Here is a 21,075-nt window from a genome sequence, read left to right as displayed (position 1 = left end):
TTTAATCCTGCTGTCCTAGCACCTCATCAGGTCATTGTGCTGTGAAAATTGGATTACAAGCTTGAAACATAATCACGTTTACTTCTTATTCTTGTTAAATTTCAGTGTACTAAATATGTACAAGTATACCAAAATGAATAAAAATGAGTGCAGCATTAAATATGGCAGTTTTTAAGGAATGTAGATAATCAGGAGTCTTTAACTACCAAACAACTGTTTAAAAAAATAGACACTGAGGCAAAATGAAGTGTAAGCAAGTGTTGCTGCTTGTTTGTACCTTTGTGGACCTGGTTAGTCCTGTTGATAAGGAGTGGTGTTTCTCACTCATACATCTTTCTCTTGTGCTTTCTAGTCAGGTTTCGGCTGCCTAAAGGCCTAGTCTGAAGTTAAGGTGTGTGGGGGTGTGTGTCTGTGTGTGCGGATTTGTTGCAAGGGGGCTCCAAAAGAGGCGGTCCTGATGCTGCCTAACCTGTTTGCCTGCATTATAGGTATTCAACTGGCAGCTTCACCTCGTCCTGCCCACAGAGCAGCAGTGATACACTGAAGAGGAGACATCTGGCCCTAGGCTTTCCTAAGGAGACGGTGTCTTTGGCACACGGTAAGTCCATCAAATCTCAGTTTGGTTGTTATGGCACAATCTATGATTGGAATAAATTGGAGGAGATTTGATAAAAAAAAATACCTTAATGTTTATTCATTTCAAAATCTAAAAATTGCATTTCAGTAAAATGTACATTGTAGTTGGTATAGGTTCATCTCTGTACTTCACATCAGTTACATTTATGTTTTCATTCGAGTACTGAGACTGACCCCCGTCCTCTCACAGACTTGGGTGGAAAGTCTGAATTAATACTGAAGCCATTTAAGGATGAGGCGTTTGCTTATGTTTTGCCTCTGGTGTCATTGATTTTTTTTTTTAAATTGTTGTACTTGTATGTCAGCACCAAACTGCAGAGTTTGTCTAGCGTAAAGATTTTAAAACAGGTTGACCACAACTGTGGGCATGCCAGACTCTGCTGTCACTGGGCTCACACCCTGTTTGATTGAAGTTGTTTCTCAAAACGTTGCCACCCTGGATACACCTATTAACGGCAATGCAATTAGTTTTTTAAGAAGTGTCTTGTGACTTCACTGCCTTTCCTGTTTGTTGCTCATCGCTGGTTTGGGGAACCATAAGGTAGAGCCTAAAACCACTGCCCAGTTTCCTTGCAAGTCAAGAATGCCTGAAACAGCATCGTTGAGCATATGACTACAGTTTTCTGAGCTCTCACTGAAGAATTAGATTTATCTACTGTCATCTGGTTATTACCTGGTTAGTAGTTTCTATATTTAAAGAAAGAGAACTCCTGGGATGGACTGTGTTATTACCAGTGGGTGTTGGCCAATAATAATCAATTAGCAGTTTTTGTAAGTATTGTTTTTTTTTTTTCATAAGTCCTGTTTGTTTCAATTTGAGTGACTGTTTTTACCACATCTGATTTCTTTTTTGAGTTGAATTTAAAAGCATGGTGTTGACGATCGTCTGACTCTTAGCTCTGCTGGACAGTATAAACCTGATGAAGCAGACGCTCTTGAGTTTAGGGTTTTTATCACAGCATGTCTAAAACCTGTTCCCTCATTTTCTATTCGACACTGCTGCAAGTGAATTACGTTAGTGTTTATATGCGAATGTGTTGAGGTGTGGTCGAATCCAGTGTGTGTCAGTCAGAATGCATCCAAACCAACTGGTTTAGATGCCTACATACACCTTAACAAACCTGGCAAAGGCTTTAGATTCCTGAAGTGTGAGACAATGTGGTTTGTGGGCGTCAGAGTTTCTCTGTCAGTTCAGAATCAGGAAAAAATAAATAAAAGTACCAGCTCTTCTTTAAAGAAACAAAACGCGTTTCACTTGTGTGTCTTCATGTGGATAGTATTATCAGGTATTACAAAAATGTTATTGCACGGGTAGAAACAGTGACACACTATTTTTTAGCTGCACCTACAGTATACCTAAACCAGTGTTTTTATTAATAAGCTGAAAGCTGCATGTTGCTGCATTGTTTGTGATGAGAGATCAGAAAGAGTACAGCTTTTAGAAAAAATGAAATGATCTGATTTTACTTTTACCTACAAAAACGACATTCAGCATTGCTTCCCTGCATCTTACTTAGTCGGTGTCAGCTTTAAGTAAAAGCTCCCTCTGCTTTCTTTTGTGTTTCACAGATAATATTGCTGTAGTTCCCACATTCGCTTGAATTGTCATATGAATTCTGTGATGTGGATGTGCATGTAATAGAAATAATGGTAAGTATAACAATGTTAGACATACAGTGGCTGACAATCATACACAAAAATGTAAACATTGCCTGATGTAAAAATCTCACACTGTGTATTCTAACCACTGTCAAAGGACCAGGACAGCAAGAGTGCAAGCTTCTCAGAAAGCCTCGTGCTGGATAACGCTGAGAAAGGAGTTGTTGTTGCAGGAATCAAAGACAACACAATCTCTCCAAAAAGTGGTAAGATAAACATTTCAGATTCATTTTTGTTAGTTTTGAAAATTCAATAAGCACTAATAGAAAAAAAGAATGTGACATTATTTCTGCTCCTTTCAGGAGAAAGGTTTGTTGCAGCAACAATACAACTTGGTAAACTTGAGAAAAACGATGTGGAGAAAATCTTGAAGGTGCTGGAGCCGTACGAAAGCAACATAAATCTTCTGACAGAGAAGGACTTGAACCCCGGTGTTGACCTTGGCTCTTTGGGAGTAGGTCTCAAAGATTCGGCAGCGGTAAGCATCAAGCTGTGGGGAACATTTGGTTTATGTTATTATAGGAAACACCATAAAATCTGTTTTTATTTATACATTTTTAAACCTTTTTGTGTATGAGAACTGTTGAAATATTGACTTTCAGTATTTCAATAAACTGTCAAATCACAATATATCTGAAAAGATATCCAGTTAGACATTAAATCCTTTTTCTAAAAACTGCATATGTGAAGCCTAAAATCCCCTACGTAAAAATCTTTTTCTCGAATCTGTTACCAAAATTAAGCAATAGTAAGCATATCAGTGCTTTCTAAGAAGACGGGTCAGTTTGCTTATTTCAACATACAATATATATATTTTACTGATGCAAGTGACCTAATGTATGGGGACGTTTTGTGAGGTGGTGGTGATTTACTTAATCTAGTCCATCCTATTCGTCCATGACATCTTCTATTTCCCATTTCTACCCCCACCTTGCTGCAGTGCAGATGAACTGGACATGATTTGTGCTGCTCAGAATACAATTTTGGTTAATAGTCATAAAGTTAGTGCTTTAATTTTGTTTTTTTAATTACCAACAGATATTACAGAAGGATCTATCGCTGGATGCATCAGCTCAGGGACCAACCGTTTCCCTTGATGGCCTGAATGGAAAGCTTAATGATGCACAACGGTTGGGGGTAAAAATAAGTGAACCGACTCTTAATGGAGACCTTCCCAGTCTTAGCCTAAATAAGCCATCAACTGATGCTGGTGCCACATTTAAAATGCCCTCCGCAGGGCTTACAATGCCAGACATAAAATCAGATTCAAGTGGAACCCTAGAAGTACCTGATATCAGTGTCTCAGCTCCCAATCTTAACACTCCCATTGCAACACTAGACATCAACAAACCAGAAGTCGAAGGCAAAATGAAACACAAGGCCCCGAAATTCACAATGCCACACTTCAATCTACCTGATCTTGATGCACCAAAAGCAGACATTGATGTCTCTGGTGATCCAGGTCTTCCTTCAGTCAGTGGAAGTATGGAGAGACCAGACCTCAACCTGTCAGCTCCAAAGTTAGATTTGAAAAGTAATGATTTGGAGCTGAATGGGCCAAAAGTGGATTTGAATAGTCCTGATGTAAATGTAAAGGCCCCAGATGCTAATATTGAGGCACCCTCAGGGAAAATCAAGTGGCCCCATCTAAAATGGAAAAGTCAAAAACTCAAAGGACCAGATGCTGACCTGTCCACACCTAATGCCAGCATTTCCACACCAAAGATTGATGGTGATCTAAGTACCCCAGATGTGAATGTTGGCTCAGCTCAAGCTGATATTAAAGGCCCTGATCTAGATGTTCAAACCCCAGATCTTAACGTTGATGCCCCTTCTGGTAAGATCAACTGGCCTCACCTGAAATGGAAGAAGCCCAAACTTGAAGGATCAAAAGCAGACTTGGACATGGATGCAGACCTAAAGAAACCTGATTTAAGTCTTTCAGCTCCAAAGATTGAGGGTGACATTAATGTACCAAATGCTGAGCTGAGTCTTCCAGAAACAGAGCTAAAGGCCCCGGGTGTAGATGTTCATGCCCCAGACGCTGACATTGATGCTCCTTCAGGAAAAATTAACTGGCCTCATCTAAAGTGGAAAAAATCCAAACTTAATGGGCCAAAAGCTGATATGGACCTCAATGCAGATTTAAGCCCACCAGATGCTTCAGTTCCAAAAATTGATGGGGAGATTAGTACACCTGACGTGAGCCTCAATTTACCCAAAGCTGACGTTGATATCAAAGCACCAGATGCTGACATAAATCCACCGTCTGGCAAAATCAAGTTCCCAACACTGAGAAAACCTAAATTCTTGGTTTCTGGGCCAAAGGTGAAAGCTCCAGATGTTGATGTTGATGCTGATGTGAAAGCACCTGACCTCAGTCTGTCTGCTGAAGCACCTGATGGTGATCTGAATTTACCAAAAGCTGACCTTGATATCAAAGCACCAGATGCTGACATAAACCCACCTTCTGGCAAAATCAAGTTCCCAACACTGAAAAAACCTAAATTCTTGGTTTCTGGGCCAAAGGTGAAAACCCCAGATGTTGATGCTGATGTGAAAGCACCTAACCTCAGTCTGTCTGCTGAAGCACCTGATGGTGATCTGAATTTACCAAAAGCCGATGTTGAAGCACCAAATGTAGACATTGAATCTCCATCTGGAAAGATCAAATTACCAACTATGAAAAAGCCAAAATGGTCAATCTCGGGTCCTAAGGTTAATGGTCCAGATGTTAATGCTGATGTGAAGGCACCTGACCTCAGTCTGTCTGCTGAAGCACCTGATGCTGATCTGAATTTACCAAAAGCTGACCTTGATATCAAAGCACCAGATGCTGACATAAACCCACCTTCTGGCAAAATCAAGTTCCCAACACTGAAAAAACCTAAATTCTTGGTTTCTGGGCCAAAGGTGAAAACCCCAGATGTTGATGCTGATGTGAAAGCACCTGACCTCAGTCTGTCTGCTGAAGCACCTGATGGTGATCTGAATTTACCAAAAGCCGATGTTGAAGCACCAAATGTAGACATTGAATCTCCATCTGGAAAGATAAAGTTGCCCACTATGAAAAAGCCAAAATGGTCAATCTCGGGTCCTAAGGTTAATGGTCCAGATGTTGATGCTGATGTGAAAGCACCTGACCTCAGTCTGTCTGCCGAAGCACCTGACCTCAGTCTGTCTGCCGAAGCACCTGACCTCAGTCTGTCTGCCGAAGCACCTGACCTCAGTCTGTCTGCCGAAGCACCTGACCTCAGTCTGTCTGCCGAAGCACCTGACCTCAGTCTGTCTGCTGAAGCACCTGATGCTGATCTGAACTTACCAAAAGCTGACCTTGATATCAAAGCACCAGATGCTGACATAAACCCACCGTCTGGCAAAATCAAGTTCCCTACACTGAAAACACCTAAATTCTTGGTTTCTGGGCCAAAGTTGAAAACCCCAGATGTTGATGCTGATGTGAAAGCACCTGACCTCAGTCTGTCTGCTGAAGCACCTGATGGTGATCTGAATTTACCAAAAGCCGATGTTGAAGCACCAAATGTAGACATTGAATCTCCATCTGGAAAGATCAAATTGCCCACTATGAAAAAGCCAAAATGGTCAATCTCGGGTCCTAAGGTTAATGGTCCAGATGTTGATTTAGATGCTGGTGTTTCAACCCCTGACTTGAATCTCTCAGCTCCAAATATGGATGGTGAGATAAATGCACCAGATGTGGATCTAAATTTACCAAAAGCTGAACTGGAAGCCCCCAAATTTGATGTAGAATCTCCAGATGTTGACATTGAAGCCCCATCTGGAAAATTCAAATGGTTCCAATTCAAGAAACCCAAATTTGGCACACTGAAAGGTCCAAAGGCTGATATTGACTCTAATGTGACGATACCAGAGGTGGACCTCAAAAAGGCTGATGCAGAAATAAGTGCACCAGATGTTAATCTTTCTGCATCAAATATTGACGCCAATATCAGTGGCCCAGATCTTGATGCACCTGATGCAAAGGTGAAGTTTCCCAAATTTAAATTTCCCAAACTCAAAGGATCACAAGTCCAGGGTCCCAGTGTGGATGCTGATTTAAAAACACCTCATATTGATGCAAGTCTTGATACACCAAAAGCTGAAGTGAATGCACCTAGTGCAAACCTCAGAGCGGAACCTCTCTCCTTGTCTGCACCAAAAGTTAATGGTGGTCTTGATGCGCCAGATCTTGACGTAAATTTACCGAAAGCTGATCTAAAAGGCCCCAGTGTAGACATTCAAGCTCCAGAGGCTGATGCCCATGCAGGAAAAATCAAGCTTCCCCAAATAAAATGGCCAAAGTTTGGCACATCGGCGCCAAAAGTGAAAGGACCAAATCTTGATGTTGATGCTGATCTACAACGTCCAGATCTAGGTCTGTCTGTTCCTGATGTAAATGCAAAGTTACCCAGTGCAGACTTGACAGCACCCAATGTTGAACTAAAAGCATCAGACTTGAGTCTCTCAGCCCCCAAACTTGAGGGAGACATTGGTACTCCAGGCATTGATGCTGGTCTTAAAACTGGTATTGATCTTTCTGCACCAAAAGTTAATGGTGGTCTTGATGCGCCAGATCTTGACGTAAATTTACCGAAAGCTGATCTAAAAGGCCCCAGTGTAGACATTCAAGCTCCAGAGGCTGATGCCCATGCAGGAAAAATCAAGCTTCCCCAAATAAAATGGCCAAAGTTTGGCACATCGGCGCCAAAAGTGAAAGGACCAAATCTTGATGTTGATGCTGATCTACAACGTCCAGATCTAGGTCTGTCTGTTCCTGATGTAAATGCAAAGTTACCCAGTGCAGACTTGACAGCACCCAATGTTGAACTAAAAGCATCAGACTTGAGTCTCTCAGCCCCCAAACTTGAGGGAGACATTGGTACTCCAGGCATTGATGCTGGTCTTAAAACTGGTATTGATCTTTCTGCACCAAAAGTTAATGGTGGTCTTGATGCGCCAGATCTTGACGTAAATTTACCGAAAGCTGATCTAAAAGGCCCCAGTGTAGACATTCAAGCTCCAGAGGCTGATGCCCATGCAGGAAAAATCAAGCTTCCCCAAATAAAATGGCCAAAGTTTGGCACATCGGCGCCAAAAGTGAAAGGACCAAATCTTGATGTTGATGCTGATCTACAACGTCCAGATCTAGGTCTGTCTGTTCCTGATGTAAATGCAAAGTTACCCAGTGCAGACTTGACAGCACCCAATGTTGAACTAAAAGCATCAGACTTGAGTCTCTCAGCCCCCAAACTTGAGGGAGACATTGGTACTCCAGGCATTGATGCTGGTCTTAAAACTGGTATTGATCTTTCTGCACCAAAAGTTAGTGGTGGTCTTGATGCGCCAGATCTTGACGTAAATTTACCGAAAGCTGATCTAAAAGGCCCCAGTGTAGACATTCAAGCTCCAGAGGCTGATGCCCATGCAGGAAAAATCAAGCTTCCCCAAATAAAATGGCCAAAGTTTGGCACATCGGCGCCAAAAGTGAAAGGACCAAATCTTGATGTTGATGCTGATCTACAACGTCCAGATCTAGGTCTGTCTGTTCCTGATGTAAATGCAAAGTTACCCAGTGCAGACTTGACAGCACCCAATGTTGAACTAAAAGCATCAGACTTGAGTCTCTCAGCCCCCAAACTTGAGGGAGACATTGGTACTCCAGGCATTGATGCTGGTCTCAAAACTGGCATTGATCCCAACGTGAATGTTGGTTTGCCTGAAACTGATATCAAGGCACCCAGTCTACATCTGCCAAAAGCTGACCTCCAGTCATCTGATCTCAGCTTGAAAACACCAAATGTCAACCTTTATCCACCCAAAATTGGTGGTAGTCTCTCAGCACCAAACATAGACACGAGTATGCCAAAAATTGAAGTAGAAGCACCCGATGCCAATGTGAAATCTCCAGGTTTGGATGTCAACCTGCCAGAAGCAGACCTCAAAGATTCCAATATCCACTTGAAAACTCCAGATCTGGATTTGAATACCCACCTTGGTGACTTTAAAATGCCACATTACAATCATCCAAAACTTGATCTTTCAAGTCCTGAAGTAGAAGCTCCCAGTATTAATCCCACAGTTGAGGCTGGAATTAAGGTACCTGGAGTCAGCACAGATATGCCTACAACAGATGCACACATCTCTGTTCCTGCAGTAGATTTGAATGCACCAAATGTAGGTGATATTAAAGGACCTGATGTAGATGTGAAAGCTCCAGATGTAGATGCAAGTCTTGAGAAGCCCAAGATGCCACATTTCAAGATCCCAAAGTTTAGTCTTTTTGGATCTAAAGCAAAATCTCCTGAGACTAATGCCAGTGCAGATCTTGAGGGGAGTGGCTCTGACTCTGATGTGGTGGAGGTGGAGGTTCCTGTATTCAAGTTCCACAGACTGCCCCAAATCAACATTGATGGCATTGGAGGAATTACTGAAGCACTGAGCTCAATAAAATCTGACTTGGAGGAGAAGGATTTTGTTTTCAGTAAAGGAATCCGCTTGCCAGTAGTGAATGCAACAGCAAAAGGAGGAGAAAAGATTGACATTTTGGAGAGATTGAAAATCGCAAGAGAAAAGGCGTCCTCAGTGAAAGTGAATGTGTCGCCAACAGAAGAGAAAACTGATATTGACCTACAACACACTGGCGCAGGTCTTGATGCTAATACATCTACAGGTGCAGGAGATGCGTCTTTGGTCAGAGGAGGCACTTTCAAAGTAGACAAACCAGAGTCTACGCTGGGGCTGACCGTACCTGATATTTCTACATCAGATGAAAATGACAAATATTCACTGAGCCTTTCTAATATGCTTGGCCTTAATGTCAAGGATTCTGATGCCAACTGATCGTTCAAAGGTTGGCCTGATAAATGAAGCTCCAGTCCATAAATGTATGAATACATGCAGCGTAACTGATTTTCATGTTTTAGTTTGTGACATAAGAGAGACTAGCTGTAACTAATCCATCCATCTTGTTGTAGTTTTAATAATAATTAGCATAATAGAGTTCAGTTGTTGATACAATCTATGTATATTTTCCTGTTATTTATAAGCTTTTTCTAAATGTTAATTTGAAATTACTTTACTTTCAGTATTGCTTGTGATCACCATAAACTTTGTCTAGCAAGTGCTTTACTAAATATTTTAAAGGATAAATGAATTGTGTGAATGTGTTACTCTTCGTTCAATAAATCATTACAATGTCCAAAATAAAAATGTCCAGTAATTAAAGCCAGAGATGGTCTGTAATTGTTGAAACATCCCTCCATACAAGTGATTTAACCCACGGTCCATTCCTGCCATACCACTTGATATGATGAGTATAAAATTCTAACAACCTCATTACATTACATATAGGTAAATACAATGATTACTAAAATGTGATACTCACGGACTTGAGGCTCTTGTATCAGGTTATGGAACACACCTTTGAGATTGTTCTGATATTGCAATTCAATATTTGAAAACAACAAAAACATTGACAAGTTTTTTTTTACATGTTTATTTCATACTGATAAAACAAAAGCTCTTAAAAATACTTTGCATGCTTTTTAGTTTACAGGTTATTTTCTTTGGGTAATTTTACAAAAGGTGTTTGACTCCAATAAACTAATGTTTATAACATGGCTCTACTTTCAGCTTTATGCTAATGTTTAGTATTCAAAAAGTTATGAAGGGGATCCTGTTAACATGGGCTCATGTTCCCCCCCCCAAAACCCCCAAACAGTAACCCACACCAATAGAAAATCCTATTTGGGGGGTGGGGGTATTCTTTGCACCTAGAGCCATGCTAGTGTTTCTGAAATCAGGATTTCCCTTTTTCATATTTAGCTGAACAGAAAAACGGAGACAGTGAAGGTTGACAGGAATGAGTACTTTTGTAATGGGGTGGGAAACATTTCCCTTAAGAACTCAGGAAACCATCAGATGTATGGATACACTGTCTCAGAACTAAGTGTGAAATTAATCTCTTCTACCGCAGCGGTCCCCAATCCCCGGTCCACGGCCTGGTACCGGTCTGACTCGTGGTACCGGGCCGTGAGAGTTGAGGCTCGGGTGTGAAATTTGTGTTTTTCAGGGTTGTTATCGTGAACTCTGTTTCCCTGGGTCTTTCCCGTGTTGTAGTTCTGCGTCTTCTTTTGAAAGAAATATTTACGCGTGTCCATAGCAACCAGAGGGGATTAAGGAGGACGTTACTGTCAATGTTGTTGGTGTATTTCAGGAGGACGCTGCTAATAAAGTTACACAGTTACACAGTGAATTTGCGTTTATTATTATATTTACAAAACACCAGCGTTTGTGTCTCGGTCGGATCATTGAATTTTGTTGTATTTATCCGCCACACCTCAAAGTCGTAAAAACATTGTCTGACATTAAACCGTCCGTGGAGCAAAAAAGGTTGGGGACCGCTGTGTTAATGAACAAGTCAGTGGAATCACTATGTCTAAACTGTCCCATTACGGTGAAGCTATTTCAGTGTCCAACTCCAGTGTTTTGTCCTTTAACTTCTGTTCTTGTTGAGTTGCACTGCACAGTGACATCTTTCTGCCTCTGCCCAGGTATTATGAAAATCTCTAAACAGCCTTTGAAACACAGAAAGTAAGAAAATGAAATTTTGCAGCATTGACATCAACATCGTTGCTTGAATTTGAATAATCCAACTCCATCTGATTTAGTTAATGTCAATCTTTAACACTGCTCCGAAGACTCAGAATCTGCGGCAGGTGTGCCAACGTCAGGTCACAAGAAAGAAATATACTGGTGATCTGCATGCACCGATCAGATCTGTGACTTTGCATTGTATTCACTATATCCAGAACAGCGTGAGGTCAGTACTGTGCAATATTCTCTACAGACAGGTTCGACAGCATTGTTTTATCCATTTCACAAGCTCATTTACTAAAGATACAAAAAACTGGTAGCATGTATCAAAGCTTATGAAAATTAGGAAATCAAGTACAACCCTGAAAGATTAAGAGTCAAATTGATTGTGTGTGTTGCCAGCGCGACGGCCAATCCTTCTCTATCCAGCTCTGCAGCAGTCGCAGCACATCAATGCGCTGATAGATGCGGCAAAGTTCAGTGAGCTCAGTGACCGTCTTCTGGTTGTAGCGTAACAGGAACTCCTGGGTGGGGCTGTGGGACAAGGAACCCTGGGTCCGATGCTCCAGCAGGGTCAGTTCGTCATAGCTCATCCCCCAACGACTCGCAAAGTTTTTCCAGTTTTTGATGGTGCAGTGGTTTGGATCCAATTTGAGCCGCAGCAAGTCCAGCAGATCTTTGTCGTTCATGAGGTCGCTGATTTTGGGAGGGGGTGCCGGGCAGAAGCACTTCTCGCAGGGGTTCGTTAAAAACTGTAGTTCTTTGGGATAGTCTGAACTCAGAGATGGACAAGGAAAGATTGAGTTAGCTCAAGCACATTACCAAATAACATTTGCTATCTGCTAACGACAATTTGCTAACAACTATTTAGCTTGTCAGTGTTTTCTGTTACGATGAAAAACAAACGCACATTTAACATGGAAAAGGTTTCAACACATCCAAGAAATCCCTTTGAGGCAAAAAGCTTATCAAACTGCTTTAGTCTGGGTGGCTGTAGCTCAGGAGGTAGAGCAGGTCACCTTCTCATTGGAAGGTTGGTCTGCTCCAGTCTGCACGCCAGATATCCAAGATACCAACCCCACTGTTAGAAAGCTTTTAAGCATGGAACAAAGTGCTTGTATGAATGGGTGAATGAAGCATGTTATGTAGAGTAAAAAAAACAAACCCGCTATGTTCAACAGTTTAGTCAACAGCTCTGCTCAAAGCACGAGAAGCCTTTGTTGTTTACAGCCCATCAGAATAAAAGTGTCACAAAAGGAGAGCGAAGCGTGTTGCAAAGGGGCTCTGGCCTATTCCAGTTTTCATTGGTGAAAGGCAGGAGTGCAACCTGCCTAGAGAGACAACCATTCACACTTAAATGTCTTTGGACTATGGGAGGAAGCTGGAATAACCAGAGAGCACCCACTGGTGTACGCGAGTCCACAATGAAAGGACTCAAATCCAGAACCTTCCTGCTGTGAGTGAACGGGGCTAAACACTGCACCGCTGTGTCATCCCAAGCTTTCTGAACTCAATGATGCAAAGCTCAAGCAGAGTGAAAGAAATGAGCATGAAGCTGAAAGCAGCAGAACAGGTCCTCTTTAATAATTTAGTCACGTATTCTTCTAGTTGTGTTGAGTACAACACAGTGCCCATCGTGAAGATTGTGGTGTGTTCAAACTCCTCTCCCAAAGTGTAACCATCATATGATTATTACTGTCAAATTTAAATCAAAGAGTAAAACTGCTGTTAGTCTGATAAGCGGTGTTTCAGTTCCTTCTGATATTTTCATTTAAAGGGTTCAGCACGAGTAACTGACCTACCTGGTGAAGAAGAAGTGGGGCAAGTGCATTCTTCCACATCTTCCACTGGCTGCACACAGAGAAGCAAAGAATGAATGGTAGGCACATGCTACTGTGGACTGGTCATTTTCCCCCCGGACTACAAACATTGCTGAGGGTATGTGAAAATGAGCGCTGCAAAGAACAACTTTACATTCACTACTCTGCTAAATCCAAATATGTCTGTGCATGATGGGATTTGCTGGGTGTCTCAGCAGGGCAGCCCGTACACCCAGTACTTCCATTCTGTGTCATTTTGCAGGTGCTGGTGTGTAATATTTGTAAAGGAATATACACCTTTTTAGCAAATACTACCATTAACTCAAGGTGGAGACATTGTTTTTGAGTGCTGTTTGGAGTGGTCGGTCGCAACCAAATATCATCAATGACCTTTTCATGAGTCGTGGAAAACATACGCAGCAAAGTAGTGAGGATATATTTTACGGAGGACAGTTATTAAAGCAACCCTTTATACTTAAAAATTATAAAGCTCATTCAAGCTGCTGTACTTTGCTGCAGAGCCGCTGCAGTAAAAGACAAAACATTTGCTACACACGGGCATGAGGCAGAGTTTTTACATTTCTCCTGCTGATGCCTCACATCCACTTTTGTGTTGGCCTCAGTGCTACTGCATCCTGAACTGCAGGAAGTCTATACATGTGCTGTCAAAGCCATGAAAATGAGAAAGCAGTATATGCCCATACTTGCAAACTCTAATTACTGCATTAGTGGAGTGAGTAAGAAAGACAGAATTACAGCTTAATAGATTTCATTTGATCTTTTTGGTGTTAAAAATACTGCAGTGCATGTACCAAACAAGTTCTGATGGCCGTGATGTGCAGTTTGGTAAAGTGCCCCGTGTGGAGCGACGTTGTAGATTGCAGCACTATAGCTAGCAACTCTAACTCTATGTACATATTTAGCAGGTATATTCCTCAACTGGATTGTGGATACTAGCATGCTGTGGATGAAGACAATATGGACCATTAATCCTCACCATGTCCCGGTGTCATAAGAGAAAGGATTATGACCATTCCTGGGACTGAGGCAACCATGGAAACAATTTAAATCGTTAACAATGTGAAACGTTTACATTCCCTACAATCGTCATGGCTGTAACGCTTCACAATGCTTGTACGCTGAGAAAAAGCTAATCAGCCGTTTGTTTGATGCTGTGGTAAATTTACTGCCTTCAGTAGTCGCTGCAGTTCGGTTAGAGCAGGTTCAGGTTTCACTCGGCTGCAAATGTAGATCAGAGGTTTAGATGTGATGCTTTTTCCTGGCTGGTGCTAATAAAACATGTCTCAACAGAAGCCATGTTGCACAGTACATCAAGGTCGAGCAGAGAGTTGAGACGCTGTGCTGGAGGGGTGTGAATATTTCACCAGTGGAGAAACTGGAATAGACTGGAATGGGTCAAATCTTCTGTCCCCTTTAAGCTCGCTACCGACAGCAGCAGCACTGTTTCCGAGAGCGCCCTGAAATGGAGTCATGTGAGCGCTCTTCCTACTGTGCTCGGTCTCTGTTATTAGCAAAGTTCACAGCTGCACCTTCAGTGAGACCAAACCACATCCTGTATAATCACAGCTTAAAATAAAAGGTTCTCACAGACTATGCTCTGTGTCTTTAGATCTGGTGAATAATGTTTGGTTGTTGGCGGTCGTATTTTCAGAGGATCCCCACCCATTGGTGCTAACCAGTGCATTGCCACGCTGCCACTGTGTTCTCTTCAAGCACAACAGGGAACAAAGGGAGAGATCCAGGTTTGTAGACTGGAAGGACACCACAGCTGACGGTGTGTCCTCCCTGTTATAATCTGTTTTTGTGCTGATATGTGGCCATAGGAAACGTTTTGTTATTAACTGCACGGGCCACACAGTTGTGCCAAATCAGGATAACCAATCACTTTCTGTAAGAAGCAAAGCATCAGTTTTTAATAAAGAGTGTCTAACAGTACAGTGCACGTCATGCTTTACTCTGTTCCTATGGACTTGTTACCTGTGAAAGGCATGTAGGGAATAAAACAGCTGTGGTTTTCATACAGGGAGTGCAGAATTATTAGGCAACTGAGTATTTTGTCCACATCATCCTCTTCATGCATGTTGTCTTACTCCAAGCTGTATAGGCTCGAAAGCCTACTACCAATTAAGCATATTAGGTGATGTGCATCTCTGTAATGAGAAGGGGTGTGGTCTAATGACATCAACACCCTATATCAGGTGTGCATAATTATTAGGCAACGTCCTTTCCTTTGGCAAAATGGGTCAAAAGAAGGACTTGACAGGCTCAGAAAAGTCAAAAATAGTGAGATATCTTGCAGAGGGATGCAGCAGTCTCAAAATTGCAAAGCTTCTGAAGCGTGATCATCGAACAATCAAGCGTTTCATTCAAAATAGTCAACAGGGTCGCAAGAAGCGTGTGGAAAAACCAAGGCGCAAAATAACTGCCCATGACCTGAGAAAAGTCAAGCGTGCAGCTGCCAAGATGCCACTTGCCACCAGTTTGGCCATATTTCAGAGCTGCAACATCACTGGAGTGCCCAAAAGCACAAGGTGTGCAATACTCAGAGACATGGCCAAGGTAAGAAAGGCTGAAAGACGACCACCACTGAACAAGACACACAAGCTGAAACGTCAAGACTGGGCCAAGAAATATCTCAAGACTGGTTTTTCTAAGGTTTTATGGACTGATGAAATGAGAGTGAGTCTTGATGGGCCAGATGGATGGGCCCGTGGCTGGATTGGTAAAGGGCAGAGAGCTCCAGTCCCACTCAGACGCCAGCAAGGTGGAGGTGGAGTACTGGTTTGGGCTGGTATCATCAAAGATGAGCTTGTGGGGCCTTTTCGGGTTGAGGATGGAGTCAAGCTCAACTCCCAGTCCTACTGCCAGTTTCTGGAAGAATAGAATAGCCTTTATTGTCATTGTACAGAGTACAACGAAATTGGAGTGCCACTCCCTTGGTGCAAGTTTCAATAATAAATATAAATGTAAAATATAAAAAGTACAAAAAAAACAATCGTAAGTACTCAAACAATAGTATGTACAATATATACAGGATAGCAGCATTAATATGATGACAGTATGGATAGCAGCATAATATAATGACAGTGACGGTATGGAATAGGTTCACTTGTTTTTGTGCTTATTTACTACGGTGGTAGCTCTGGGAAAGAAGCTATCCCTGAATCTGTTTGTCCTGGTTTTATGTGACCTGTACCGTCGGCCTGACGGTAATAGTTCAAACAGTTGGTTGCTGGGGTGAGAGTGGTCCTTGATGATATTGCCAGCTCTGCTGAGGTACCGAGAGTTTGCAGTGACCTCCAGGCTGGGCAGAGAGCAGCCAGTGATCTTCTGGGCTGTGTTGATGACCCTCTGCAGTACTTTCCTGTCTGCAGCTGAGCACCCTGCATACCATGTTGTTATGCCGTACGTTAGGATGCTCTCTATGGTGGCTCTGTAAAATGTCACCAGCAGCCTCTCCTCCAGGTTGTTCCTCCTGAGCACTCTCAGAAAGTGGAGACGCTGCTGGGCCTTTTTAACCACCGCTGTAGTATTTGCAGTCCAGGAGAGGTCATCAGATATCTGCACGCCCAGAAACCTCATGGAGTGTACCCTCTCCACACAGCTCCCGTGAATGTAAAGTGGGGCCGGGTCTGCTCTGCCCTTCCTGAAGTCCACCTTCTTCAAGCAGTGGTACAGGAAGAAGTCTGCATCCTTCAAGAAAAACATGATTTTCATGCAGGACAATGCTCCATCACACGCGTCCAAGTACTCCACAGCGTGGCTGGCAAGAAAGGGTATAAAAGAAGAAAAACTAATGACATGGCCTCCTTGTTCACCTGATCTGAACCCCATTGAGAACCTGTGGTCCATCATCAAATGTGAGATTTACAAGGAGGGAAAACAGTGTCTGGGAGGCTGTGGTTGCTGCTGCACGCAATGTTGATGGTGAACAGATCAAAACACTGACAGAATCCATGGATGGCAGGCTTTTGAGTGTCCTTGCAAAGAAAGGTGGCTATATTGGTCGCTGATTTGTTTTTGTTTTGTTTTTGAATGTCAGAAATGTATATTTGTGAATGTGGAGATGTTATATTGGTTTCACTGGTAAAAATAAGTAATTGAAATGGGTATATATTTGTTTTTTGTTAAGTTGCCTAATAATTATGCACAGTAATAGTCACCTGCACACACAGATATCCCCCTAAAATAGCTAAAACTAAAAACAAACAAAAACTACTTCCAAAAACATTCGGCTTTGATATTAATGAGTTTTTTGGGTTCATTGAGAACATGGTTGTTGTTCAATAATAAAATTATTCCTCAAAAATACAACTTGCCTAATAATTCTGCACTCCCTGTAGTTAGTGAGCGCTGCACTAGAAACATTAGCAATTCAATTACTGCTCACAAACTGATTTTATATTACAGGCCACATACAGCTTGATTTGATCTAGTGTGGACCAGAGAAACAACGGCTCACACACACATCTGTATACGAGACAAAGAAGCACCGTTTCAACTAGAGATGGCACGATACCACTTTTTTATGTCCGATACCGATATCATAAATTTGGATATCTGCCGATACCGATATGAATCCGATATAGTGTTTTTTAATCAACAAAACTGTTTTTTAAATATCTTGCTGCATTTTGTATAAGTTCATACTCAAGTTTAAAACAACAACTACACTAAAGCTATTCTGTTATACCTGTATGCAAAAAAAAATATTTCATAGTTCAGCAATACTGATCAATCTAATAAACTTAAACCTACACCATCCTCCCTATTCTGGTATTTTAAAGAGTACTTAGTAGAGATGGACCGATCCGATATTGCGTATCGGTATCGGTCCGATACTGACCTAAATTACTGGATCGGATATCGGAGAAAAATAAAAAATGTAATCCAATCCATTAAATATCACGAAAGCACCTCACAAACTTGCAACACACCGTAACTCACCTCAGAACGTTAGCACGTCGGAGCAGTATGCATCACGTGATAGAGCGGCTGTGGCATGCGGGACCTGTCGGTGGTCTGGATAGCATGTGGAGCTTCGCTAGCAACCCGGCATTTCATCTCCGACAAAGTTATCCCGAGAGAAGTAAAGCAAGTGTGTAAGTCCATCTCTGAATGTTTGTAAAGCATTCCTGCGTTAAGCTTAACAAGCGACTGCCTCTTCTTGCTGCTACTTCAATCATGAAACTGCTTAACGATCAGCTGATCGGCTTTTCTGTCGCGAGTCCGTGTCTCTAGTTTGCTTTTGGCCCACTTTGCACCAGAAAGAGGAAACCAGTGGCTGAACAACAGCAGCACGTTTAAGCTTGATCAGCTGTTGTTAGAATGTATTTATTATTACTTTCTACTCGAGGATCTTTTTCTACGTAGCTGACGCTGGTAACTGTGCAGGGGCGGATCTAGCAAAGTTTAGCCAGGGGGGCCGATAGGGCATGAACAGGGAAAAGGGGCACAAAGACATACTTTTCTTTCTTATTCTCATTTAAAATGTCGAGCTTTTAATAAATAATTATCTGACACCCAAAGTTTTAATTTGATGTAAAATGAATAGAAGTCAATTACTGTATATAGTGACTATTAAGTCTAATATATATACCCTAGTAAGCTATAGTACTTTTTCCTTTGGGAAGGTACCATCTGTGCAGTCTGCAATTTTGTTGAAGAAAGATGTTGAATCTATTTAATATTTCTTGAAAAATAATTGATTTCTGTGCATTTTTTTTTCACACTGCATCAAATTAAGGTTGATTACGTTGATTAAGCATCATGAGGTGGAGCGTGAGGGGTGGTTCCCTATTTTTTATTTATTTATTTTTGTTGTTGCTGGGAGTTGGAACCCTATTAGTTAGGTTGCTTAATATTTATGCTAAGTACTCTTTAAAATACCAGAATAGGGAGGATGGTGTAGGTTTAAGTTTATTAGATTGATCAGTATTGCTGTACTATGAAATATTTTTTTTTGCATACAGGTAAATGGTAAATGGCCTGCATTTGTATAGCGCTTTTCTAGTCCATAGGACCCCAAAGCGCTTTACACTACATTCAGTCATTCACCCATTCACACACACATTGACACACTGGTGATGGCAGCTACATTGTAGCCACAGCTGCCCTGGGGCGCACTGACAGAGGCGAGGCTGCCGGACACTGGCGCCACCGGGCCCTGTGTCCGGCAGTAGGCAAACACGGGGTTAGTATCTTGCCCAAGGATATTTGGCATGCAGCCAGGATGCAGCCTGGGATCGAACCACCGACCTTCTGATTAGTGGTTGACCTGCTCTACCACCTGAGCTACAGCCACCCCCCCTAAAGCTATAACAGAATAGCTTTAGTGTAGTTGTTGTTTTAAACTTGAGTATGAACTTATACAAAATGCAGCAAGATATTTAAAAAACAGTTTTGTTGATTAAAAAACACTATATCGGATTCATATCGGTATCGGCAGATATCCAAATTTATGATATCGGTATCGGTATCGGACATAAAAAAGTGGTATCGTGCCATCTCTAGTACTTAGCATAAATATTAAGCAACCTAACTAATAGGGTTCCAACTCCCAGCAACAACAAAAATAAATAAATAAAAAATAGGGAACCACCCCTCACGCTCCACCTCATGATGCTTAATCGACGTAATCAACCTTAATTTGATGCAGTGTGAAAAAAAATGCACAGAAATCAATTATTTTTCAAGAAATATTAAATAGATTCAACATCTTTCTTCAACAAAATTGCAGACTGCACAGATGGTACCTTCCCAAAGGAAAAAGTACTATAGCTTACTAGGGTATATATTAGACTTAATAGTCACTATATACAGTAATTGACTTCTATTCATTTTACATCAAATTAAAACTTTGGGTGTCAGATAATTATTTATTAAAAGCTCGACATTTTAAATGAGAATAAGAAAGAAAAGTATGTCTTTGTGCCCCTTTTCCCTGTTCATGCCCTATCGGCCCCCCTGGCTAAACTTTGCTAGATCCGCCCCTGCACAGTTACCAGCGTCAGCTACGTAGAAAAAGATCCTGAAGTAGAAAGTAATAATAAATAAATTCTAACAACAGCTGATCAAGCTTAAACGTGCTGCTGTTGTTCAGCCGCTGGTTTCCTCTTTCTGGTGCAAAGTGGGCCAAAAGCAAACTAGAGTCACGGACTCCCGACAGAAAAGCCGATCAGCTGATCGTTAAGCAGTTTCATGATTGAAGTAGCAGCAGGAGAGGCAGTCGCTTGTTAAGCTTAACGCAGGAATGCTTTACAAACATTCAGAGATGGACTTACACACTTGCTTTACTTCTCTCGGGATAACTTTGTCGGAGATGAAATGCCGGGTTGCTAGCGAAGCTCCAAATGCTATCCAGACCACCGACAGGTCCCGCATGCCACAGCCGCTCTATCACGTGATGCATACTGCTCCGACGTGCTAACGTTCTGAGGTGAGTTACGGCGTGTTGCAAGTTTTGTGAGGTGCTTTCGTGATATTTAATGGATCGGATTACATTTTTTATTTTTCTCCGATATCCGATCCAGTAATTTAGGTCAGTATCGGACCGATACGTAATATCGGATCGGTCCATCTCTAGTTTCAACAGTACATCTGTTTTTCAACATGATAAAGAAATGCTGCTGTGGTAAACACAATAAATGTTAAACTGTAAGAAATAATCTAGAATTTAAAGACATTCGTGCACTGCGAGTGGCTGTTGGGAGGTTTTTATTATATACAGTTTAAACATCCAGTGGGCCAGTTCTGGCCCCCGAGCCTTATGTTTGACACCCCTGATGTAGTATAGTATCCTAATGTAAACAGCCCATGGTTCACCCTGCTGTTATCAGGTGAAACAGACACGTTGAATCATTTTGTGTTCAGTGTTGTCGTGCCACGTGAAACGTACATGTGTTAAATGCATGTGGACCATAATGAATTGTTACCATTGTTGTGGCTAGCCTCCGTACCACATCTGTTGAACCCTGGCACTAAAAGTGTGTCACGTGCATCAGAGCTAGTAATGCTGACCTGTCTTATTCTGTCTTCTGAGGAGGGACTCAGGTATCTCGAGGGCATCGAGCTGAGGTGCAGCGTCACAGCGTCTGCTGGAAACACATCACTACATGAGTGCGTTACAGTCAGAATGAATACATATACATGTGTACAATACAAATGCAGTTTTCAGTGAACAACACGATCAAACATCTTTCACAGTAACAGAAGAAAAGGTGCAAAAGCTCCGACTGTGGCCAGGTGCAAACCACCAGCCAGAAAGGAAGGCCACCACGTCGTCATTTACTCAGCATCACAGACACAGCTGCATCCAAAACGC

General features: G+C 41.9%; 2 protein-coding genes across 3 annotated transcripts in view; one reads left to right on the top strand and one right to left on the bottom strand.

Annotated features, from left to right (window-relative positions):
* Positions 1-492: 492 nt before the first annotated feature.
* Positions 493-9,523, top strand: LOC146654955 (uncharacterized). The gene is made up of 5 exons (XM_085427295.1): positions 493-598; positions 2,206-2,286; positions 2,393-2,501; positions 2,598-2,773; positions 3,334-9,523. The coding sequence occupies exons 2-5, from the start codon at positions 2,284-2,286 to the stop codon at positions 9,154-9,156; spliced, it is 6,111 nt and encodes a 2,036-aa protein (XP_085283421.1). The 5' UTR covers positions 493-598; positions 2,206-2,283; the 3' UTR covers positions 9,157-9,523.
* Positions 9,317-21,075, bottom strand: part of edaradd (EDAR-associated death domain) — a 27,013-nt gene continuing 15,254 nt past the window's right edge. The window contains exons 4-6 of one of the 2 annotated variants that reach the window (XM_085427296.1): positions 20,772-20,848; positions 12,714-12,762; positions 9,317-11,683 (exon numbers count right to left, since the gene is read on the bottom strand). In XM_085427296.1, the coding sequence (XP_085283422.1) occupies positions 11,289-11,683; positions 12,714-12,762; positions 20,772-20,848 (521 nt within the window). In that variant the 3' untranslated portion in view covers positions 9,317-11,288. The remainder of the gene's footprint in view (positions 11,684-12,713; positions 12,763-20,771; positions 20,849-21,075) is intronic. The other variant, XM_085427297.1, reaches the window with a different exon arrangement.

The sequence above is a fragment of the Rhamphochromis longiceps genome, linkage group LG13 (assembly GCF_057381845.1).
Source record: "Rhamphochromis longiceps isolate RC_006_pf linkage group LG13, R_longiceps_female_GT1.1, whole genome shotgun sequence".
NCBI classification, from domain to species: Eukaryota; Metazoa; Chordata; class Actinopteri; order Cichliformes; family Cichlidae; genus Rhamphochromis; species Rhamphochromis longiceps.
This window is presented reverse-complemented; position numbering and strand designations above follow the sequence as displayed.